This window comes from Polyergus mexicanus, unplaced genomic scaffold (assembly GCF_030449975.1).
Source record: "Polyergus mexicanus isolate NDT 795.1 unplaced genomic scaffold, iyPolMexi1.0 SCAF_8, whole genome shotgun sequence".
In the NCBI taxonomy this organism is placed as follows: Eukaryota; Metazoa; Arthropoda; class Insecta; order Hymenoptera; family Formicidae; genus Polyergus; species Polyergus mexicanus.
In genome coordinates, this window is record NW_027223328.1 from 5,480,515 (window position 1) to 5,506,180 (window position 25,666).

The following is a 25,666-nucleotide window of genomic DNA, read 5'->3' on the forward strand; positions in this document are numbered from 1 at the left end:
TTATCACTTATTTGAAAAAATTAAAACAATATAAAGATTATAGTTCACAATAATGTTTTAAAATATTATTGGAAAGTTATATTTGTATAATACATAAGAAATGTAAATGTAAAAAACAAGTACTATTTGTAGAATATTGTTATTTTTATGAATAATATATAACCATGACAATTTTATAAACACAATGCATGTTTGACAATTTTTAAAAACTACGAAATTTATTACAGATTAAGACATTCACATCGATTTCTAAAAATTAATAATTGGAAACTTATACACACTTACCAGTATTTGATGCAACATCGGTCATCTCAATATTACAATATTTGGTTTGTGTCACAGACTCATTGTTCCAATTGTTATTTTTATCCATTATCGTATTAATATCTGATATAAAGAAAAAAGTATATTAGTATCCCATATATATGATAAAATAGCTATTAACAGATATAAACCATATTAACCAAACTTATCAAAAGATACTAGACAATCTGCAACTTCTTGATAATTACACTTATCAATTCCTTCTTCTGTTTTGTCGTTGATTAAAATCATTTCCTTATTGCTATAGTCTTTGTTTAGTATCACAATTTTTTTTGCTTGGATATTACAATCTTTATTTTGCGTCACAGACTCATTATTTCAATTGTTATTTTTATTCATTATCCTATTAATATCTGATATAAAGCAAAAAGTGTATTAGTATCTCGTATATATAATAAAATTGCTATCAACAGATAGCAACCATAATATTAACCAAACTTACCGAAAGATACTGGACAATCTGTAATTTCTTGATAATTACACTTATCAATTCCTTCTTCTGTTCTGTCATTGATTAAAATCCTCTCCTTACTGTTACAGTCTTTGTTTAGCATCGCAGTCTTTTTTATTTCAATATTAAAGTCTTTGTTTAGCATTACAGATTTGTTTTTGTTTTTTTTGTCTGCAAACACCTGAAACAATAATAAAAAAAAATGTGCATTTACAATCATATATATGTAATAGATTTTTAAAAATCATAAAACCATCAAAAATATAAGACATTTATATCAGTTTCTAGAAGAGCAAGGAAATGTGAACATTCACCGATATTTAATAAAACATATCTTCTATACTATATACTCGTGATAAAGAACCCCGCACTAATCATATGGAAAATCTGTCCCGGTCAAATCAATTGGTTTTTACATATGTTGTAGCTTATGACCTACTGAACAAAAGATGTAATAGGCACAAAGTTCAATAATGGACAGTTATCGAGTTATAACCAGTCAAACATGAAAAATTCGGGCTGCCAAATAGTCAAATCTCGGAAGGTATTGATTTTTTTGAAAAATGTTTGAAACAAACATAGTAGGGTTTTACAAAATCTGTTAGTTGGTGACATTATTTGTGAATTTTGAATGACCGTGAAAAGCTCCGTGAACAAAAATCTTTATGTGTCACAGCAGAGATAAGAACCCCACGGTTCGTTACTCCCGTAGAATTTTTTGACTCCAAACCCTCTCTGCTGTGTGTGTATGTGTGTGTGTGTGTATGTGTGGGGTAATAAAATAAATGAGCTTATTGTATATTACTCATTATTTGGATCCTGCTGTGGTGGTCTCTGAGCGGCATCTAATATTGTGTTCAATAATGATGAAGAGGGATAACGAACATTGGGCTGGTGTCGTGCATATCCTAAATACCACAATACGCTGGTTACATGTACACATGTACCCACAGTCCGTGCGCCTGACTTACAGGTGCAGTAATAACCAAAAATCGCCTCCCTCTCATCATCTATATTATCTGCATCTCTTATGTTATAAGCTATAAATATTTGATGTTTTGTAGCATTACGGAATCGTGAAAACACTCGCACCCTTATGAAACCTTGTTCATCAAACAACGAATCCAATTGAAATTCTTCTTGTGCATCACGCTGCATCTTATCTTGACTATAAGATCTTGCTAGACGAACCTGAAATGTACCAATAGTCAAATCTCGTAAATATTCTAATGTTAGGCGTGGAAAGTCACGTAACTGTCCTTCATGTAAATGTATCCATTGTGCATTTCTATAGCACATCCTTTCTACTTCAACTCGCGCTTGAACAATATTAACCTCTCTAGATTTGTCAAAAAGTTCTCTTGCTAATCCTGCATTAGCTTCTTCCATTAAAACTAAAGGATGATATCTATTAATTATAGCACCTGCAATGTTATAAAACTCGCCCAAGTGATGAAGATGAGGCATTATAATTGTATGATCAAAAAACTTGAACATAGACTTGATATGTCCATTTCTAGTTTCAATTATCTACCTTGTTTTTGTCACCAATCGAGACTCATTAGCTTCTTCAGTGAATAATTGTTTCTGTTGAGGCCCAAGAAAAGCTGGCATTTTATACTCAATGCCTAATTCACGAAGTAATGGCTGAGCATCTCGATATCCACGATCTAATATAAAAATGTCACCATCATGAAACCATCCTCTCATATTGTCCGCATCACGTTGAAATTCATTATTTAATATTCGAGCATCATTGTTACGAGAATCAGAAAAGTAAGAACCCTGAATAGCCAGTATATACCCATCTGGAGCAACTATAAGAGAAGGTTTTATCAGATGTCGACCTTTTTGCATTGAGTATGTTTGTCGTAAAACACGAAAGTTGCTACTTTTATGAGTATAAGAATAAGTCCCGTCAAAATATAAGCAATTACTTTCGGAATAGCTAGCTCAAAATTATATAATTCGTTTGCAAAAGGTGTTACATATCTCATTATATACTCTTCTCGAGTTATAGCTTGAAAACCAATATTATCAGGGACAAATCTGTTTACTAAAAACTGCCAAACTTTGGAAATCGTTAAACTCACTGCTTGTCTAGAGGAATACTGAAACAGTACTTTAAGAAATTCGTCAGACAGTCCTTGTCGCAGCTTGCATAAAAAAATTAAAAGATCTTTTTTAGTAACGTTTCTGATACCACGTTCTTGGAATATAGGATCGTAATATGTATACAATTCTTGAAACTGTTGTTTTGTAATGGGTGCTATACATTTAAATTCATCCTCTGTAAAACTATTTTCGTTTTCATAACGATTATTATTATTTGCTATATTACGAAGAGCTTCTAAGAAAACTTGCAGTTGCTGACCTTTTATTACATATGGTCTATAAATAAATCGCAAACCTGGCAGTAGTAACTGTAAAATAAATCCGCGATCATCCAAATATTGGTCACAACAATAAACGTGTTCAGGAATATAAATATTTTTCAGAACAAAGACATTTACCCTGGATTCTAACGACAGTGGTCTAATATTTACAATAGCATTGCAAAATAAACAAGAATTATTTCGGGTTTGAGTAATAACGTTGAGTCGTAGGCACGTCGGATCAAGTTCTATCTGTTCTATTTCATGTACAATAGATACATTGCAATTAAAAAATAATCAGCTTTCATTGTCTATATCAATGGGCTCCTTACCCAGCCCAGTTCGCCTAAAAACAACGATTTGTTTTTTAATTGCATTATTATCGCTATTGATTCGTATCATTTGTCGAGCTTGAAAAGCACGATCGCAAACATAACAATGGATTCCATGTCTGTAAGCCATGATAATACTTTATTATCGAATTGCGTAGCAATATCAGATTGATTAGATATTAAAAACTTTTCTGGTGAAATAATTCCTGAGACCAAAATGAACAGAATACACTGATATCAATAATATCAATATCGGACGTAGTAATGCTAGAAAGTAATAGCATTCGGCAGCAATAACGCTAGAATAGATACGCTTAGTGATGACAATGCCTGCGCTAGCAATATCAACCAATATGATTTCTCACAGATTGCAGATAGAGTATCAAGAGACACGGTAGTGTCTCGCGCCAAGTCATACGCAGCAACAGCGAGGCACCCCGGGTATCTATACGCGAGTCGCACAGTATACCGCCCGCAGTGTAGCAGTGGGGATGAGTCGCCTGACGGCTCTAGCTGTACGAATCGAGCGCTCTACACATAACTCTACGCTCATAACCAGAGATGGTAAATCGTGTATATTAGTTCTCAAGAAGTTTTAGTAGAAAAAAGGTTCATCAAAAATATTTTGAAAACATCTCGAATTTAGCTACACGAATATAATAAAAAATAAGCATTTTTGTGGAAGATTTTTGTTCACGGAGCTTTTCAAAGTCATTCAAAATTCACAAACAATGTCACCAACTAACAGATTTTGTAAAACCCTACTATGTTTGTTTCAAACATTTTTCAAAAAAATCAATACCTTCTGTTCAAAATTGAAACATTTAATGCCTAAATTTCAATCGGCGAACGTCGCCGTTAAATTAACACGATTGCCTCGAGAAATAAAAACACGAGCGAGAGTAAGCATCGTCGCGATCAGCCGATCGGCGCGTGATCGCTTGATCATAACAAAGAAAAAGGCGCGTGATCGCATTCCTTTTAGAATGAAAAACTGTGACAAACAACTAGTTCTCGAAGGTTCGAAATCGGAAAAACTTGTTATTCACATCGGCAGAGCGCGAGTCAAAAACGGTCGGTCGATTTAGTCTTACGCTGACACCGATACGAGCTGGTCGATAGCAATCGATCATAGTTTCGAATATCATCATTTCTCGTATGATATTCTTTCGCACATTCGAGCTCGTGTCGCTTACTCAGTGGGAGTACTCGTCTCAAAATCGGTCCGAAGAGTTTGCCGCTTACGACGATTCGAGCTGGTCGATAGCAATCGATCATAATTTCTCGTTTCATACTCTCTCGTATGATATTCTCTCGTGTCATATTCTCGCTCGTGTCGTCTCGCGCTACTTATTGTGAACTTCGCGCTGTTTTGTTTAATCTCGCTCGTGTCATATGCGATTTAGTCATTCTCGCTGGAAATTCTCAACCGACATTCTAGCAGACTATCGAGAATTGAACTCAGTGCGAAAGACGCCTCAGTGTCTGTATTCCTACCTGTTATGTACTTATCGAGTTTGTGAGTGTTAAGCGTTTGGAGTCCGAGAGTCGACGCGCGTTCACCGTTCCGCGAATGTCCTCTGCCTCGCGCCAAGCAACATCCGGCGGCCGCGTGCAAGATATCCGTTCTCGCGAGAGCTTCTAGCAAGAAGCTCTACAAGATTTCCGATACGCGTTGAAGGCAGTCATTAACAGGACATTTTGAAGATATCCGTCGGAGATGCGGAATACGTGCCGTCGCTCGCTCCGATTATTCTAAATAAACGAATAATCAAAACAATCCGCATTCAAATCGTTTCTCATTCTCCTTATCCTCCAGCGGATCTACGGATTCGCGTAACACACTGCTTCTCGCTCATTTCTGAGCGTCTCTAAAGATTCGGGCGACTTCGTCGAGGTCGACTCCCGAACATATTGGTCCTTCGAGCCGGATAGGAGCGTGTGTGGAGGATCCGTTCGCGAGTGAGTGATATTCTGATACATTCACGATGGCAGAGCACTTTATACTTCAGCAGCAGTATCAGCGTTCCATAGAACGCTACCTCGAGAACTTCAAAAAAATCGGGAGAAGCAATCTAACTCCAGCTAAGGTGCGCTCGAGGATTTCATCGCTAAAGGAAGTCTGGATTCAATTTTCTAACGGACATGCCGACGTAATGCAGAGGATCCCGGAAGCGACCCGGTCGTCCTTTAGCTACTTCAAAGACAATCATTTCGACTCGACCTACGCAGCCTACCAAAATGCTCTGGATCACATGGCGGAGATCCTGGAGGAAATGGAACCGGTCGTGAGTCCAAACCCATCTCTTTCCTCGACGAGGCTGCACGCGGACGCGTCCGCGTTTTCGTTATCGCATCTTCCGCCCATTAAATTGCCTCCGTTCGATGGCAATTACGACGAATGGGAACAATTTCGCGATCGATTTACGACACTAATTCGTGAAAATTCGGATCTAAATAATTTCGCTCGCATGCACTTTTTATCATCGTGCCTTAAGGGTAGCGCGCTGGACTGTATCGCGAATATTTCTATAACGGCCGCGAATTTTGAGATAGCGTGGAAAGCGTTAACCTCACGGTACGACGACAAAAAGCGGTCGATAAACAAACATCTTTCGAAATTGCTCGGCTTATCATCCATCTCGCGCGAATCTGCCACCGAACTGCAGACTTTATACGACAAAGCTAGTATCGCAATGGCATCATTAAAAGCCCTCGATAGAAAACCGGAGGAACTCTGGGAAGATCTTGTCGTTCATATCCTTGTACTAAAATTAGATCCGTTAACGCGAAAAGCATGGGAAATAAGCATAAGCAATACAGATGTCCCGCCGTCGTACGAGACTTTAAGCAACTTTATTAAGTCTCGCACTCGCGCTTTAATGGCATCCGCTCCAGTGTCAGCCGTTAAACCCGGTGTAAAACCAATCGCAGCCTCGCGAGTTCATGCCGCAACCGCATCCGCTAATGCACAATCGCAGTGCTCGCTGTGTCCAGCTCGACATTTTATTCATGCATGTCCTACGTTCGTGAGCAAAAATGCGAGTCAACGTCGCGATATCGTCAAGCAACAAAAACGTTGTTTCAATTGTTTGAGCGCAAGGCATTCCACACATGAATGCAGAAGTAAATATTCTTGTCGGGTTTGTCACAAAAAGCATCATTCGATGCTACACGTTGACTCGGACTCTAGCTCAAGTGCTTTGAAAAAAGCACCTTCTAATTGCTCGTCGCCTCAAGCGTCGGATGCGGCGCCGGAGGTAAATTCGTTAAGCGCCTCAACTGTAATGCGACGACGGAAACCCGCGCTCTTGGCGACGGCCTGGGTAACAATTCGCAGTCCGTCGGGCCGCACCGCTGTCGTTCGAGCTCTCCTCGATCAGGGCTCTGAAATGACATTCATTTCGGAAAGTTTAGCGCAAATCTTGCGCTTAAAACGAATTCGCATGCCGATCTCCGTTTCCGCCGTCGGCGGGATAAACGCGGGGACTTTTCAACATGCGACACACATCTTTATTTCTCATCGGAAATCTCTCGCTCCGTCGCTGTCCACAACCGCGCTCATTCTAAAGTCGCTAACCTCTTACACCCCGAGAAGACACGTAGATCTCTCGTCACTGTCGTACCTCTCCGACTTACCGCGAGCAGATTCGGATCCGACAAGTTCCGATCCTATAAATATCATAATCGGAGCCGATCTCTATAGCGATATCATTCGCGACGGTATTCGCAGAGGAAGCGTCGGGCAACCATTCGCTCAGAATTCCATTTTCGGATGGATAATCTCGGGACCTCTCACGTCGCTCGAGAGGAACGATCCCTCTCAATCGACAATGACTTTCGGTCATTGCGATCGCGGTAGCATTTCCGCTCATCATACTATAAGCTCTCCCTCTCTCGAAGAGGAACTTTGTCGCTTTTGGGAGATTGAAGAACTCCCACGACAATCAATTCTTACGCCGCAAGAAAAACAATGTGAAGAACATTTCAGCTCGACGCATTATCGCGACTCCGACGGCCGGTACATTGTGCGCCTGCCGTTCAAAACGAGCCCTCCAATCAATATTGGTAAATCAAGATTTCGAGCCGAAAAAATGTTAAATTCGCTAGTCCGGAGACTCCGCGATAAACCCGAGGTCGCGAAAGAATATTTCGACTTTATTTCCGAATATGAACGTCTTGGGCACATGCGGCCAGTGCCGATGCCGCAAGGTGACATAGAACCAGCTGTCTACCTCCCGCATCACGGGGTGATCCGGGAAAGCAGCTCAACCACGCGTCTTCGCGTAGTTTTCAACGCTTCAAGCGTTACGTCAAACGGCACATCTCTAAACGACCACTTACACGCTGGTCCTAAATTACAAACCGATCTCATGTCGGTAATATTACAATGGCGACGCTATAAGTACGTGTATTCATGCGACATCGCGAAAATGTATCGCCAAATTCTGGTCGATCCCCGCGATACTAATTATCAGCTTATTCTGTGGAAACGATCGCAATCGGAATCGCTTATCGACTATCAACTTCTCACGGTGACGTATGGAATGGCCTGTGCGCCCTTTCTTGCCCTTCGAGTATTAAAACAATTAGTCCGAGATGAAGGTCAGCAATTTCCGCTCGCGGTTTCTATCCTACGCGATAACATTTATGTCGACGACTTGCTATTCGGACGATACGACTCGAATTCGGCAAGCGCGCGATCAATTAAACTCAATGTTAAAACGCGGCGGATTCGTATTACGGAAATGGGCTAGCAATTCACCCTCTCTTCTTGAGGATATCGACAGAGCGGATCACGGTTTAGCAACGAAAAAACCTCTGGCTGAAGACGAACAAATTAAAATACTCGGAATCGGATGGAATCCGACAAACGATACGTTTGAATTTCGCGTATCATTGACGGATAATGTCCCAGAGACCAAGCGTAAGATCTTGTCCGCGATCGCCAAATTCTACGATCCACTCGGCTGGGTCACTCCGGTTACGATTACCGCGAAAATCTTCATGCAGCAACTCTGGCGACTAAAAATCAATTGGGATGATGCTATTTCCGAGCCACACATAACTAAATGGATAGAAATTTACTCTCGGCTCTCGCATCTCAGTAATTCGCGAATAACGCGCTGGGTCGGTCTCGGATCGGACACAAATCACGCCGAAATACACGGATTCGCTGATGCATCTACATATGCCTATGCCGCATGCGTCTATCTTAAAACCATTTCGTCAGCAGGCAACATAACGACAACGCTGCTCGTCGGAAAATCAAAGGTCGCGCCGTTAAAACCTCTCAGTATACCACGGTTGGAATTATCCGCAGCCGTGTTACTCTCGCGACTTGTCGAGTTTGTTCGCGAATCGAACGGTTACAAAAATCTTTCGTGTTATTGCTGGACAGATTCTACGATCGTGCTCGCGTGGGTAAGTCAACCTCCATCCCGATGGAAGACTTTTGTCGCAAATCGCGTAAACGACATTCAAACTCGTCTTCCAGACGTCGAATGGCGACACGTGCCAACGGAGGAAAACCCCGCGGATTGCGCTTCGCGCGGAATATACGGCGATGAAATTATTCATCGGGAGCTATGGTAGCAAGGCCCTCCATCGTTACAATCCACTTCCGATTAATTGCCGCGCAACGAATCGTATTTTTCACCGGAAGCCACTCTTGAAGAAAAAATTAATTCTCTTCAATGCTCTCAACCTCACGTTACGTGGGACCTCGCCTCAAGATATTCATCTTGGCCCAAACTTATTCGCGTCACCGCGTATATACTTAAATTTATCAGCTTGTGTAATCGTAACCGCTCGTCGACGTTCTCGCTCCTGTCGTCTCAATATCCAGCATCGAGAAGCATCGCTCTTTCTACATCCGATTGTAACACGGCCAGACTTTTCTGGATTAAGAAAATTCAAGCTGAATTATTTCCGACGGAAATAAACGCGCTTTCAAAAAATAAGAGTCTCTCGTCGAGAAGTTCACTTCTCTCACTTCGACCGTTCCTCGATCGGGACGGGATTCTACGCGTGGGTGGACGACTTAACAAAGCTCCGTTGCCAACGTCAGTTCGACATCCGACGCTTCTCTCATCTCATCCTCTCGTTACATTGATCGTGAATCAAACTCATTTACGAGCGTTACATGCCGGACCGCAACTCACGCTAAATATTCTGCGTCGCGATTTCTGGATACTTCGCGCTCGTAACATGGTAAAGTCTGTCATTCACAAATGTGTTGTATGTACTCGCGAACGAGCCGCGACTCCCACACAAATGATGGGAGATCTTCCCGAAACTCGCGTGACAGCGACAGTCCGCTGTTTTTTGCATTGCGGCCTGGATTACGCAGGACCCGTGCAGGTTCGCGCTTCCGCTGGACGAGGTATTACGTCGCGTAAAGCATATATCGCACTATTTATCTGCCTTGCGACAAAAGCAATATATTTGGAGTTAGTAAGCGACTATTCCACTCAAGCATTTTTAAATGCTTACTCTCGATTTTGCGCTCGCCGCGGTCTACCACAATCAATGTATTCGGACAACGGGACCACGTTCGTCGGAGCGGACCGAGAAATGACCGTCGCGTACCGGTCAGCAGTACGAAATCCGAATTTCTTGAACTTAACGGCCTCCGATAAAATATCGTGGAATTTTATTCCTCCCTCCGCCCCACACTTCGACGGATTGTGGGAGGCGGGCGTACGGAGCGTCAAAACTCATTTGCGTCGCGTTTTGGGGAATCACATGCTCACATTCGAGGAATTCTCGACTTTACTATGCAGAATCGAAGCGTGTCTCAATTCTAGGCCGATTGCGCCCCTTTCAGATACGCCTGAGGATTACGAAAGTCTGACCCCCGGCCACTTCCTGGTCGGATCAGCGCTTACTGTAAACCCGGAACCATCATTGCTCGATCTCCACGAAAATCGGCTTTCGAGGTGGCAGCTCGTCCGAAACGTTACCGAGCGATTTTGGAAGTTATGGAGTAACGATTATTTAAACACGTTACAACAAAGAGCAAAGTGGCGAAAGGTCAAGCCGCCGATCAAAACCGGGCAACTCGTTCTGTTGAGAAATCCGCTCTTACCCCCCTGCAAATGGGAGTTGGGTCGAGTGACACAATGTCATCCCGGCTCCGACGACCTCGTACGGGTCGTCACCGTAAAGACGGCCACCTCCGAATTTAAAAGACCGATCGTAAAATTGTGCGTTTTACCGGTCAATAGTGAGGCAACGAGCAATTAGAAACCTTCGCTGCGTTGCGTTCCATTTATTGTAATTCATAATATTAAGATCAAAATTGTCAAAATGCGAGCGTCATTCCGCCAAGGCGGGCGGCAAATTCAGCGCGTCAAACCACGTCGCGTAACTTGTAGTCTTTTCGCTCATGTGTCTCATGTTACTCGTGGCGTGCGCTCTTATCGTTTACGGGAGTGGTGCACTTGGACACAGTATAATTGGACACGGTGCAAATGGACACGTTACAAATGGACACGAGATTTTGCACACGGTTCAATTGGACACAGTGCATTTGGACACAGTAATTTTGGATACAGTAGCTTTTGGACACATAAGAAAATACGCATCGTTTACTTGGACACCGCTCAATTGGACACTGTTCATTTGGACACCGTTCGTTTGGACACAGAAAGATGCGCACCGTTCATTTGGACACCGTTCGTTTGGACACCGTTATTTGCCCACCGTTCGTTTGGACACCGTTCATTTGCCCACCGTTCGTTTGGACACCGTTCATTTGCCCACTGTTCGTTTGGACACCGTTCATTTGCCCACCGTTCGTTTGGACACCGTTCATTTGCCCACCGTCCGTTTGGACACCGTTCGTTTGGACACCAAAATTTGATTTAAGTTATACAACGTAATCCACACCAAATTTTTGTTTTAAATAAGAAATAGGTTTGGGTTAGGTTATATCTTCCGGAAGTGGAGCCCCCCCGCAGGGGGGGCGGAACCCACTGTATCCATGCATGACATCCAAATATGCGAAAGGCTAAACAAAGTGCTAAAAGCAATGTAAAATTAATGACATCAGTATCAGAGATATATAAGTATGAATATATTTTATTTTGACAGATATTATAACCTTCAAATGTATCTCCTTTTCACGATTTCATATTTTACATAGATTTACCAGTATAAAGTGTTATAAGAATACTGATTATATTTTCCCAAAATGATTTTTATTTCTCTCCATCTGTTACATATTCAAACAAACAGTGCGCATGTTTCTGTGTACAAATGAACGGTGTCCAAACGAACGGTGGACAAATGAACGGTGTCCAAACGAACGGTGGGCAAATGAACGGTGTCCAAACGAACGGTGGGCAAATGAACGGTGTCCAAACGAACAGTGGGCAAATGAACGTTGTCCAAACGAACGGTGGGCAAATGAACGGTGTCCAAACGAACGGTGGGCAAATAACGGTGTCCAAACGAACGGTGTCCAAATGAACGGTGCGCATCTTTCTGTGTCCAAACGAACGGTGTCCAAATGAACAGTGTCCAATTGAGCGGTGTCTAAGTAAACGATGCGTATTTTCTTATGTGTCCAAAAGCTACTGTATCCAAAATTACTGTGTCCAAATGCACTGTGTCCAATTGAACCGTGTGCACAATCTCGTGTCCATTTGTAACGTGTCCATTTGCACCGTGTCCAATTGTACTGTGTCCAAGTGAAGGCCACTCATCGTTTACTGCCATTGTTATCCCGATTATTTTGGAACTATCGTTCCAAGGCGGGCGGTATGTTCAAAATTGAAACATTTAATGCCTAAATTTCAATCGGCGAACGTCGCCGTTAAATTAACACGATTGCCTCGAGAAATAAAAACACGAGCGAGAGTAAGCATCGTCGCGATCAGCCGATCGGCGCGTGATCGCTTGATCATAACAAAGAAAAAGGCGCGTGATCGCATTCCTTTTAGAATGAAAAACTGTGACAAACAGCTAGTTCTCGAAGGTTCGAAATCGGAAAAACTTGTTATTCACATCGGCAGAGCGCGAGTCAAAAACGGTCGGTCGATTTAGTCTTACGCTGACACCGATACGAGCTGGTCGATAGCAATCGATCATAGTTTCGAATATCATCATTTCTCGTATGATATTCTTTCACACATTCGAGCTCGTGTCGCTTACTCAGTGGAAGTACTCGTCTCAAAAACGGTCGGTCGATTTAGTCTTACGCTGACACCGATACGAGCTGGTCGATAGCAATCGATCATAGTTTCGAATATCATCATTTCTCGTATGATATTCTTTCGCACATTCGAGCTCGTGTCGCTTACTCAGTGGGAGTACTCGTCTCAAAATCGGTCCGAAGAGTTTGCCGCTTACGACGATTCGAGCTGGTCGATAGCAATCGATCATAATTTCTCGTTTCATACTCTCTCGTATGATATTCTCTCGTGTCATATTCTCGCTCGTGTCGTCTCGCGCTACTTATTGTGAACTTCGCGCTGTTTTGTTTAATCTCGCTCGTGTCATATGCGATTTAGTCATTCTCGCTGGAAATTCTCAACCGACATTCTAGCAGACTATCGAGAATTGAACTCAGTGCGAAAGACGCCTCAGTGTCTGTATTCCTACCTGTTATGTACTTATCGAGTTTGTGAGTGTTAAGCGTTTGGAGTCCGAGAGTCGACGCGCGTTCACCGTTCCGCGAATGTCCTCTGCCTCGCGCCAAGCAACATCCGGCGGCCGCGTGCAAGATATCCGTTCTCGCGAGAGCTTCTAGCAAGAAGCTCTACAAGATTTCCGATACGCGTTGAAGGCAGTCATTAACAGGACATTTTGAAGATATCCGTCGGAGATGCGGAATACGTGCCGTCGCTCGCTCCGATTATTCTAAATAAACGAATAATCAAAACAATCCGCATTCAAATCGTTTCTCATTCTCCTTATCCTCCAGCGGATCTACGGATTCGCGTAACACACTGCTTCTCGCTCATTTCTGAGCGTCTCTAAAGATTCGGGCGACTTCGTCGAGGTCGACTCCCGAACACCTTCCGAGATTTGACTATTCCGAATTACAGTCCGAATTTTTTATGTTTGACTGGTTATAACTCGATAACTGTCCATTATTGAGCTTTGTGCCTATTACAACTTTTGTTCAATAGATCATAAGCTACAACATATGTAAAAACCAATTGATTTGACCGGGACAGATTTTCCATATGATTAGTACGGGGTTCTTTATAGACGCAATGTATGTTAAACAATTCTTGAAAACTACAAAACTTATTACAGATTAACACATTTATATCGATTTCTAAAAAAATAATTGGGAACTTATGCACACTCACCGGTATTTGATGCAACATCGGTCATCTCAATATTACAATCTTTGTTTTGCATCACAGACTCATTGTTTTTTTTTTTACCCATATCCAAATCAGTTCTGTTACATAATATATGTGGTTTATTTGTTAAAATATTATTTTTAATTTCTTGCAATATATCTTTTTTATCTGTAATATCAAAAAAATTTCTGGTTAAAATGTATTCAGTTAAAATGTATTTATTTCAATATATCGTGAACAATCGCATTTATCGTTATTCAACTTTTATTCGAAAACTAATGAGCCGTTACTTTTTTCATTATTAAGATAAAAATCTTAAAAATTGAGAAATAGACACAGATACTTACAGCGTTATAATTTAAACACTGTTACCAATTCATTACCGAAAAAAGTATCGTAAAAATAATGGTATTACAAATAACTATTCACTTCTGGATTTATGTACATATTTATAATGTAATATGAATACTAACAATAATAATAATAATAATAATAATATGAATACTAACGATGATAATAATAATAATAATAATAATAATATGAATGCTAACAATATGAAACATAAAATATTTAACTTTTTCGCTATAATTCTTGCTGCGTAATATTGTTTGTCGCTATACCTAACTTTTGTTATATCTTTAGTTGTTATTCGATTAGAGTTGCACACATAATAAATACCATCGTAAAATTTTACTAATGCGTACATATTTATAATAAATTTTTTAAGTACTTCAACTTTATGCGATCGATATATTATTTCTAAACAACTACAAATTATCTCAGCTATTTCACTACCTCGTAGCCTCATGGCGGATTAAAGACAAAGAATGCAGCTAATGGATGGCCAATATCGTTAGCGTGAGCTGCGTGAAGAAGAAACAAAAGCGATTTCATTATTGGCTCTTGGGTGTAAAGCCCGAATCACACTAGCGGCTTGCGGCTGCGATTGCGATTGCCTCAGTCAATCAGAAAGCACTAATTGCAAGTATGATTGAAGCGTAGCAAATTACAATCACAAACGCAATCGCAATCGCAGCCGCGAGCCGCTAGTATGATTCGGGTTTAAGACGTAAAAAGGCTTGCCGCGCAGTAAGATGCGACGCAGTAGCCAATCAATGTGCCATTTTCCGCAAGAGCCAAAAGTTTATTGGCTATCACATCGTTTCTTGCCGCACAACATTTATTTGAGAAAAATGTTTTACTATGAAATTAGTCATTTACTTTGATAGAAGCAAACGTTCAATTTCAGGGTAGATAGCCAGCAATTTCTATATATAAACATAACATAATATAATAAATCAATATAAACTCACTTTTTAAAATATATTAAAAAGCTTTGTGCAAACTTTCAAAGCGAACGCAGCTTAAGAAATGAAAAATGGATTTACACAAAAAATTTTCAAATGATAAAGTTATAAGTCATAATACATCAAGCTTCATGAATATTTTAATATCTATTAGTCTCTTACCCAGTAAGCAAAATGCGCGCAATATGCCAGCAGATTTGCAACAGATTTCCTCAGCTCTTGCTAGCAATTTGGCATCTGTTATGTCCGCATTAGGCTAATGATCTGCCAGCAGAGCCTGCTCACAGAATCTGAGAGCAGATTGGCAGCAGAAACCGAGCAGGACCTGCTAACATGATTTGACATCAGATTGATGGCAGAAACCGAGCAGAATCTGTAACTTTTGGCCATTCATATAAAATGGTGCATTTAAATGAGTTTAAAGGATCTCAAACCCAAGTGGAAAAATGACGGTAAATTTTGGTCACAAAATGATCAATTAGATGTCCTAAGCTGGGTCTCATAAAATCCGAAAATGGCGTCAATAGTTGATATATCACATTCACAAGACGTCATTTTCTGACATTTGTATTAATAACATATAAATATATAATATTAATAACATATATTAATGTAATATATATAGAAAAATTTAAATAATTTATAAAATTAAAGATTTATATATGGAATTTAATTTCTATTTTATATCTAAGTAGATAATAACGATTTTCATTATTCAATGCAAGCTGGATCCCTGGTTTGCAAATTAGTGCCGATCTATTACTTTCGCCTGCTTAAAATGAAAATGATATAATATTAAATAGGCAACGTTAGATAGACATTAAGATCTCGTTCGTAAAGCAATGTTATCAGCATAACTGTCATCATCACAATTCAGTCTTCTTTTAGATTGAATGAATAGAAAACACAATACTTTAAAAAATTACCTCATACTGTAGTTGCACAATAGTTATCCCAGCGTAGACCCAAAAATGCATTATTTCTAGTGTAAAAATCCCACTGTAAATAAAAGAAATTGATTAATGACTTGAAAATTATTAGGCCTATGTTGTATATATGTACTTTTATAATATAAACTATGAAGATATAACAGAAAATACTCTATGTTTCTAATTGTAATGTCTTATTACCCAGTTAGCAATTTGATAACAAATTGTCGCCAAATTGGCATCAAATCCGGTCAAAACTTGATAACAAATCCGGTGCCATCTGTGTCCGCGATAGGCTCGTGTTTTGTTGGCAAAATTTGCTGACATAACATTGACAGCAAATTGACGACAAGAACCGAGCAAAGCTTGCTGACATGACCTGACATCAAATTGGTAACAAAAATCAAGCAAGATTTGCGCAGAGTAGTCTGACAACAGATTGTCAGCAAAAACCGAACAGATTTTGCGTTCCAAAGCCATTTAAATTTGACATATACCGATATTTATTAATTTTATTTTTTTCTGTTTATTTTTTTATTTTCAAATAATTGACAAGATTATATACAAGAAATCTAATTTTATTTTATCAATATAATATTTTTGCATCAAATAAGTTATTAATACATTATTGATCAACTCATAAATCATCATTATTAATCATATTAATATATTATCAGCAATATTATTAATATAAATTTTGTTTACAATTAAATTGGACTAAATATATAAACAAAAAATAGACTAAATATAAAAATAATAGACTAAATATAAAATAATAAACTAAATATAAAATAATAGACTAATATAAAATAGATAATAGTAGATAATAATAGATTAAATATAAAGGTAATAGACTAAATATAAAAAATAATAGACTTAATATATAAACAAAAAATAAAACACAAGATAAAATAAATATATAACAAAATAATATATATATAATATATATAATAAATAACAATAAATTTTAATCTTCAATAAGAGCAATAACTAAATAACAGTAATAAATAACAATTAATTTTAATATTACTTATATCTTGAAATGGGATGTACTCTCGTTGGTGAAAAAAAGCAAAAAATCTGAGAAAGATAGAAAAATTATATTTAGAGTGTATCATCTTGTAAATTAATAAATAATAAGTTTAAACCACGTTGATAGAAAACTGGCGCTGAAAAGTGCCGATTATCCGGAATGATCCAACGAAATTGTTTAAAGTGGCACTGAAAAGTGCCGATTGGTTTCTTCTTCTTATTATCAGTTAAAGTGCCTATTTCTTCTTACTATCTGGTGCAGACATCTTCCACATGGTTTTCTAGCAATTAAAATGTTTTAATATATTATTTACAATATTTTTTCATTAGAATACAACTATATTTAGGGCTACCACACAACCTTTTCCGTAATAAGTTACATTACGTTAAGTACTGACCGTAACTTTTAGATTCGTACGTAATCTTAAACTTCAGTCAACGCACAAAGAAAATCGGATGAATTTAAGATTACATACAAATCTAAGTTTACGATCAGTATTTAACATAACGTTACGGAAAAACTTGTGCAGTGGCCCTTAAAGAGAGGATTTTTATTATATCACGATTGATCAATCGGGGTTGCGTTTGGAAACATCACCCGTATGCAGACGAGCGTTCTAACTTTGTTCAACTTTTATTAAATAACAAAGATAAAACAACGCTCGTGTACACACAGGTGATATTTCCAAACGCGGCCTGGAGAAATCTCCACATCGACATATAGAATGGACTGAACATTGCAATAAATAAATGCGCGTTCGCTGTAAAAAAAGAAGTATTACATAGGAAGCCTATGTTTTTCTTTTACTAATATCTCATTGGTAATTTTGTCCCACTCCAGAAATAAATCATCAAAGACATGCTAGCAAAAGAGACAAACATAGGCCTCCCATGTAATATCTCTCTTCTTTCTACAGAGGGCGCGCATTTGTGTGCGCATTCCCTCCACTGCGGTTGTTCTCTGTTCTCTATTCCCTATTCCTTATTCCTTTTATTATGCTGAGGTCCTTAATCCATTCTTTATATCGATAGCCCGCAACATACAAATATCGATACGTACATACTCATACACAACATACTCATGTAAATATCGATACGTAACATACTCATACGATATCATTTAAATAATATCTATTAACAAACCTGTATAAATAAAGTGCGAAGTATTTTTCAATCTTCATCGTTTCTCGTGGGTCCTTGCTCAACGGCATTTTCTTCCGGCTCCTCATCATTCCATAAGTTTATTCTTCTCTCGGGATTGATTGGCCGCGTGCATGGATCTCGCATTCTGTGCCTCAGTCGTTCTTTTGCTGTCCGGAGAGCTTCTCGAAAGAGTCGTTGAAACTCCGACCGAGTCGGTTTCTGGAAGTGTTGGTTAGAACATACAGCCTCTAAAGAACACAAGATACATTATTGTTAATGGGATTCGCAATAATGTTATAACAATTATATATGTACATAAATAGAAAAAATTGTACCGTAAATAGCCATAGTGAGACGTGCATTATATAAAGATCGTCCTTCCTCGCGGCCCCACCAAGTAAACAATGGTGTTAAGGAATCTTTTATAGTTTCCTTAAAACAAAGATTTATAGCCTCTTTCAAATTGAAGCCGCTGATATAATTCAAGTAATTGACCTAAACAAAGTAAGTAAAAATTATAAATAAAAATATATATATTATATAAAAATTATAAAAAGCATACACGTTTCTCGTTTACTTACGACGTCAGAATAACCTTCCTCGTCAATTCTTTCAAATGTATCCATTTGTGTTGCAGATGATTTCGGGAGGATAGCTGGCTTATGTGTTGGTTGATGACGATGCTGCACACATTTTAATACTTTTTCCAACAAAGTATTCATTCGTCTATAAACAAATAATTACATATTAGGATGTCATAATAGAGATGTCACATATTAATAAATACGACACATATTTGACACTTACTTCAGCTCTGCCTCTACACATTCTATGCAGCTATGCATTCTTCTGCAAAGATTGAATAACATTTATAGGTAACTTTAAACATCAGATATTACTGTAACTTTCATTATTATATAGAATCAGTATTTTTATTAAATTTATACAATGATTTATTTTGTACAAATAAATATTTGAATTTACCCATTGTCTCTTGTTTCAGCGTGTGTTAAGGTACGCTGACCATGAGCCGATCCTTGATGAGCCTGTCTTCGAGTGTATACACTGTCCTGGGGAGATAATGTTGCCGTATTATCCTGTAACTCAAAGAATGTATCATTAGTGTACATTGCTTTTCTAGTTGCTATGTTTGATGTGTTATTATGTGTGGAAGGATATGTGTGTAATATATGTGACACCTGTGACACATTAGCAGCACAAGTGTTTTGAGATGTATGTGAATTTGTTAGAATTGTATGCGGTTGAATGTTTATGTGTGCTTGATTGTTTATAGTACATGATTGAATGCTTGTGTGCGGTTGAATGTCTGAGTGTGCTCGATTATTTATGCTGCATGATTGAATGTTGGTATGCGGTTGAATATCTGTGTGTATTGTATTCTTGAATGCTTGTGTGTGGTTGAATATCGGTGTGTGTTTGACTGCTTGTGTTATATGCTTGAAAGCTTGTGTGCGGTTCAATATCAGTGTATGTTTGATTATTTGTACTGTATGCTTTAACGCTTGTGTGTGGTTGAAAATCTATATATGTTTAACTGTTTATATCGTGTGCTTCAATGTTTGTATGTGATTGAATATCTGTTTGTGCTTGACTGTTTACGCTATATGTTCCAATGTTTGTAGGTGATTGAATATCTTTGTGTGCTTGATTATTATTTCTATTATATCTAATATTTTTTGATGGTTGAAATTCTGTGTATAATTCAGCATTTGTATGTGGTTCATTTATTTGTTTTGAAATGTTTGCGCGTGTGTATGATGTTTGGTTTTGTAGTGTATGTGATCGAGGGAAAAAATAATTCATTTTGTTCGCCATATTTTGTCCAATCTTCCTCAAATCGTCGATGTCCTTGTCAATATCAATCTCGCTAGTTGTTGATGCGGTATTTCTTCGTTTCGGACTTTCGTCCGAAGAAGTTGTCTGATAGCGCAACGGTTTAGAAATAATGCGCTTCGGCCTATCCATCTGTAAGTCCCTATAAATTAAAATATATATTAGTAAATGATAAATTGTATATAATATGTAACAAATGTATTTTACATTAATTATATTCAGATATATAAGATGTATAAGAAAAAAAAATTCTTAATAAATTTATATAAAATGATTTTCATAATAAATATTTGTTAATTACTGATTTTTTTTAAAAGAAGCAATTTTACAATATTTATGATTATTTTTTTCTTTCAAAAAGTAGCTTCTAACTTAATTAAATAGAAAATATTTTATGCAATAACTCTTACCGTTTCACATAACATTTTTTTTCAGTTAATATGTTTATATTTTTGTTTTAAATGAATGTACAAAATGCTTTTCAAAGTCAAGTGCAATTCAGTATAGAACAAATTATCAAGAGATGTTAGAAGATATTTAAAGAAGAGAAATTCGAACATCAAATTGAGTAAAGAAACATAAAATATAGATATATATAATATAATGAGATAGATATAATATGCATTATCTATAAAAAGCAACACAACGGGAAATATAAGAAATATAAGAAGAAAGGAAAATATAAATATAACAGAAAATATTACAGTATTTTCTCTCACCACTTTTGGAAAAAATGTAAGAGCGACAAAATTAGAAAGCAAAAGAGAGAAAAATATGAAAGAAAGAGGCAAGAAAAAGAGAACATGTTCCCTGTATGCAATTCCTGTAAAAATAAAAATGAATAGTTTACAGCATAGATACATCTTACATCTTCTCGCTGTGTATAATAACAGCGACAATATATTGCAATATTTCCAAATTATTTTCTCCGTTACTGTCGTTATCATCCGTCGATGTGCTGTTAGGAAAAGGCATCCTGTAACATTTTGCATGGACTTGATCTGGATGAACATACAAAATTTCGCTGTTTAACGTAGCGCACTTATATATTTGAAAAATAGAAGATACCATGCCAATGTCATAAAAATCATGAATCTCCAAAAATTTTTTAACACCCAAACGAAAGGAGTTATTATCCACAACAATATTAAAGACGATACAGATCGATCCATCACGTAAGATGCAACAATTTGCACGTACATCTGTACCTAATGATATGTTATTAAATTTAATTTTATGATATTGAATACAATTATTATCATTATTATGCGGCATAGATACACGAATAGACGAATCAACATCTTGATTATTGCTTATTCCATGAACTTCTATCTCTGCCATTCTATTAAAAAACTGTTGGAGAGGTACACCTGGTTTCCTACAATATTTCCTGAAAATTGACATATTATTTTCATAAGGAAATGCGGAAAATGAATCTAAACAACCAAAACGTCTCACATCGCTGATAAGATGAAGAAGACCATGGACATTGTAAGTATTAAATGTTGGACCATATAGAGCTTCACTTCTATAAACAAATTTTTGTAGCGCAAGTTCTGCAAAGCTTAAGTGTTGTCTAGGCGATGAATTGCAGACCATGATTCTTATTGCTGCGTGTAAGAATAAAAAATGCTTATATAATCGTTCCTCTAATACACCGTACGTTACAACTGGGCCTGTATAAAGAAGAAATTGGCGAAATTCTGTCGCTTTATACTTGGAACATATATCGAGAGATCTGGGACGTCTTGCAAAATCAGATGGACAATATTCTTTAAGATTATTTAGTCTTGTAGACATAATATAGATGGATCTTCCTGATAACTTCGACAGACGTGAATATTTTCCGTATATCCATGCAGACAAGAGTTTTTTCATTACGCCCAAGCATACAAGGTGCATGTACTCAAAAGAAACTTGTGAAACCATACCTATTGGAAGCATTGATAATGGGCTTCTACCCTCTTTATGATGATCTTCATCTAAACACCTGATATATTCTTCATCTGTACGAAGAGGATAATTAATGCCATTGAAAACATAACGACCTTTATGACGTATTCCAGAGACTTTACACTTGGAACAAGGCTGGCACGATACATGACTACGATGATTCAAAATAAAAGCTCGAGCAGGTGCGTCAGCTATGAAACATCTTAATCGTATTGGTATCTTATTACCATGAAAATTAATACCTCCACTATATATGATTTTTTTAATATCCGCAATGAATTTTTCCAGGAAAATATTGAGATCAATTGGCTTATGCGTACCTTTATAAATTCCAATTACTATTGGCCTTGCATGTTGTATATTTGCAACTCTACATTGGATTGGCCAGAATTGAATGCTACCTGATTTATCTAAACTACATCCGTCAATATTGAAATCTAGTTCCAATTGATTAACCATAGATGTAATGGAAATATGTGAAAGATATTTAATAATACCTGCTTCTACATCAAAATGGATATATTCTCCTGGTTCTACATTAGACACGACAGCACGTGTACGTGGTGTATCGAGAAGCGTTCTAACATCTTTCGGTAATTTATTAAAACAGGGATGTGTTCGAAGAAGAGATAATATGCTGTTACCTTGCATATGCGTTAGATTATTATTTACAAAGCAAGATGCTAAACGTTCGCGGAAAGATTCCATGGAAGTAATTTTGAAGGATGATGAAACTGTATCACTGGCATCAGAAACAGAAGAAGAAACTCCATCATCTTCTATATTAATATCACGCCCGTAATTGTAAGTATCATTTATAATATTTGCAAAAGAGCTACAACATTCAATAATTGATGGACTAGGAGCATCTTCAATATCACGATTGTTATTCAATTCTTTAATGGCAGTTTTGCATTTTAAACGATATTGCAAACGTAAATTTTGTCTAATTTCGTACATGATTCTACTTCGTTGTCTTGTGGATAAACTGTACAAAAATTTTCGCGACATAGTTGATTTTAACTTTGTTGTTTTCATATTTACGTGTTTTCTCGATGATATTACTGCAAGCGACGTAATTTCTCCAGTCTCTGCTCAATATCTTGCAATATTACACTCTTCCTGCAATATTACAATCTTCTCAATATTCTTCGTTCACTATCGTTTATTGCACACCACTAATCACTGCAACGATCGAACTGAGAATAATCGAGGCTCGCGGCCTGTGCACGTGTGCACTATAACTGTAAGATTACGACCAATCATGAACTCGAGCATCATGGCGCAGCCTATCCGAGAATATCGTTTTGGCAGTATAATATCACGTCATTTTTATCTTGGCGGGAACGAAAATGTATAGCGGGATATTATACCACCAAAACGATTTTCGAATAAGGACGCGTTCCACTTAATGACCGCAACGCTCACGGTATCATTTCATCCTTGTTGTTCACCAAAAGTTGAATAAAGACAGATGATGCTCGCGAGCGTTGCGGTTGTTGAGTGGAACGCGCCTTAAGCTGCGTTATGTTGCTTGAGTGTTGCTTTGTGGCGCGAATTATGGTACACTTCATATAATTTTTTTCTCTTTTTCATTTTTTTTTCAATGAGCGAATACATTCATCTCATTTCAAGATCCCAGACAGCACACAATATTTATAATATGATAAATATTCATAAATATTTTTTACTATTTATTTTTGGAAATATTATATAAATAATATTTTATACATATTTTGTATATAAACAAAATATAGTATATAAATATTTATCAAAATATTTGATAAATATTTTTGTGATTTTAAATTTAACAAATAAAAATTTATTGTATATAAATATCAAAAAGTATTATAAAAATATGTAGAAATATTTACAAAATATTATTATATTTATTTTTTAATATATTAATTATTATTTTATTTATTTAATTATTAATTATTATTTTATTTATTTAATTTATTTAATTATTAATTATTATATTATTTAATATATTAATATATTAAATATTTTAATATATTAAGAAAAGAAATCATAAAAACTTATTCGATATATAATTAAAATATAGACTAAATATTTTATAAATATTTATGATAAGTAAAAAATAAATATAATAATATTTTGTAAATATTTCTTAAAATTTTTATACTTTTTATAATATTTATATATGATAAATTTTTATTTGTTAAATTTAAAATAAAAAAAATATTTTGATAAATATTTTAAAATATTCAAATAATTATTATAAATTTGGTACATATTTTATAAATATTTTGTGTACTGTCTGGGATAGTCAAAAATAAAATATTCAAATAATTATTATAAATATTTTATTGTATGTTATCTGGCATAGATGAGTAACGTTAAAATTTGTACTTATATTCTAATATTGTATTGACATATAATCCAAATTATTTATAAATACTTTGATGCACGAAGGGACCAAAAATGCGCGACAATTTAACATTTTCTTGCGACTTCTTAATTCCGTTTTATATAACAAAATTTATTATATTTTTGTAACATACATTATATTTATTATATGTTTATTTTATGTTTTGCTTTATTTTTTGTATATATTTAGTTTTGTTATTATTTAGTTTAATTGTAAATGTAAAATTTATATTAGTAATTAATAATATAGGTATTGATAATTTATATTATACATTTCAAAGTTATATTAATAAAATTTGTATTAATAAAAACATATTGTATTAATAAAATAAAATTACATATATTTGTATATGTCAGTTATTTCAAGAAAAAGATATAAACAAAAAAAGTTTATTAATAAATACGTCAAATTGATATACGTCAAATTTAAATGGCTTCAAAACAACAAAGTCTGTTTTGTTTTTGCTGACAATCTGCTGCCAGACTGCTCCGCGCAGATCTTGCTCGATTTCTGCTACCAATCTGCTGTCAGATTGCGCGCGCGCAGATTCTGCTCGGTTTGTGCTGCCAATTTGACGTCAAGCACGTCAGCAAGCTTTGCTCGGTTTTTGCCACTAATTTGCTGTCTGGTTATGTCAGCAAGTTTTGCTCGGTTTTTGCCGGCAATCTGCCAGCTTAATCGGTAATAACAAATTTTGTACCCAATTTGTAGCCTTTTTGCTGACAATAATTTGTAGCAAGCGCTTGGCAAAATCTGTTAGAACAGATGTGGCTGACTGGGTACTTATATCTAAGAACTTGTTCCACATTACTAAAGTACCCAAGGTCTATCATATTAGCAAAAAATACTTACCCAATGTTATTTCGTACGAAGAGCAAGATTTCGTAAACTTACGAATATGTTTGATACTGAAAACACATAAGATATTAAAACAGTGACATACGTGAGGTTAGGATAGCTGTCATGTGTGCAGTAAGCAAAAGAAAAACATCCTGTTAAAATATTTTTATTATTTATATATCGTTTTTTCTTATATATCTCTGTTTTACGTATGATATACTGTCTGTAAACAATTAATAATTATACGGTACTCTTTTGCACGTAAAATCTCGCGATGCCATGACATACGTGAATTTTAATTTTGAAAGAGTACAATTATTAATTGTTTACGAATAGCATATAACAGGAAAAATATAGATATACAAAAAATAAATCCATATATAAATAATAAAAATATTTTAACAAAACGTTT

At 36.6% G+C, this 25,666-nt stretch overlaps 3 protein-coding genes across 3 annotated transcripts; 2 read left to right on the plus strand and 1 right to left on the minus strand.

The window, feature by feature from the left end:
• Window positions 1-5,470: 5,470 nt before the first annotated feature.
• On the plus strand, window positions 5,471-9,077 carry LOC138935821 (uncharacterized). Its single transcript, XM_070300650.1, has 2 exons — window positions 5,471-7,861; window positions 8,076-9,077. Exons 1-2 carry the CDS (start codon window positions 5,471-5,473, stop codon window positions 9,075-9,077), a joined length of 3,393 nt encoding a protein of 1,130 aa, XP_070156751.1.
• A 1,152-nt stretch (window positions 9,078-10,229) lies between these two features.
• On the plus strand, window positions 10,230-10,730 carry LOC138935823 (uncharacterized). The gene has a single exon (XM_070300651.1). The coding sequence runs from the start codon at window positions 10,230-10,232 to the stop codon at window positions 10,728-10,730; it is 501 nt and encodes a 166-aa protein (XP_070156752.1).
• A 10,203-nt stretch (window positions 10,731-20,933) lies between these two features.
• On the minus strand, window positions 20,934-23,060 carry LOC138935824 (uncharacterized). The gene has a single exon (XM_070300652.1). It carries the CDS (start codon window positions 23,058-23,060, stop codon window positions 20,934-20,936), a length of 2,127 nt encoding a protein of 708 aa, XP_070156753.1.
• Between the last annotated feature and the right edge of the window lie 2,606 nt (window positions 23,061-25,666).

Excerpts from the sequence above, each read along its gene's own strand:
- LOC138935824 (XM_070300652.1), bottom strand. The coding sequence starts at position 23,060 with ATGAAAACAACAAAGTTAAAATCAACTATGTCGCGAAAATTTTTGTAC.
- LOC138935821 (XM_070300650.1), top strand. The coding sequence starts at position 5,471 with ATGGCAGAGCACTTTATACTTCAGCAGCAGTATCAGCGTTCCATAGAA. Across the intron at positions 7,862-8,075 it reads TACAAACCGATCTCATGTCG|TCCGAGATGAAGGTCAGCAA; the intron begins GTAATATTACAA and ends TAAAACAATTAG.
- LOC138935823 (XM_070300651.1), top strand. The coding sequence starts at position 10,230 with ATGCTCACATTCGAGGAATTCTCGACTTTACTATGCAGAATCGAAGCG.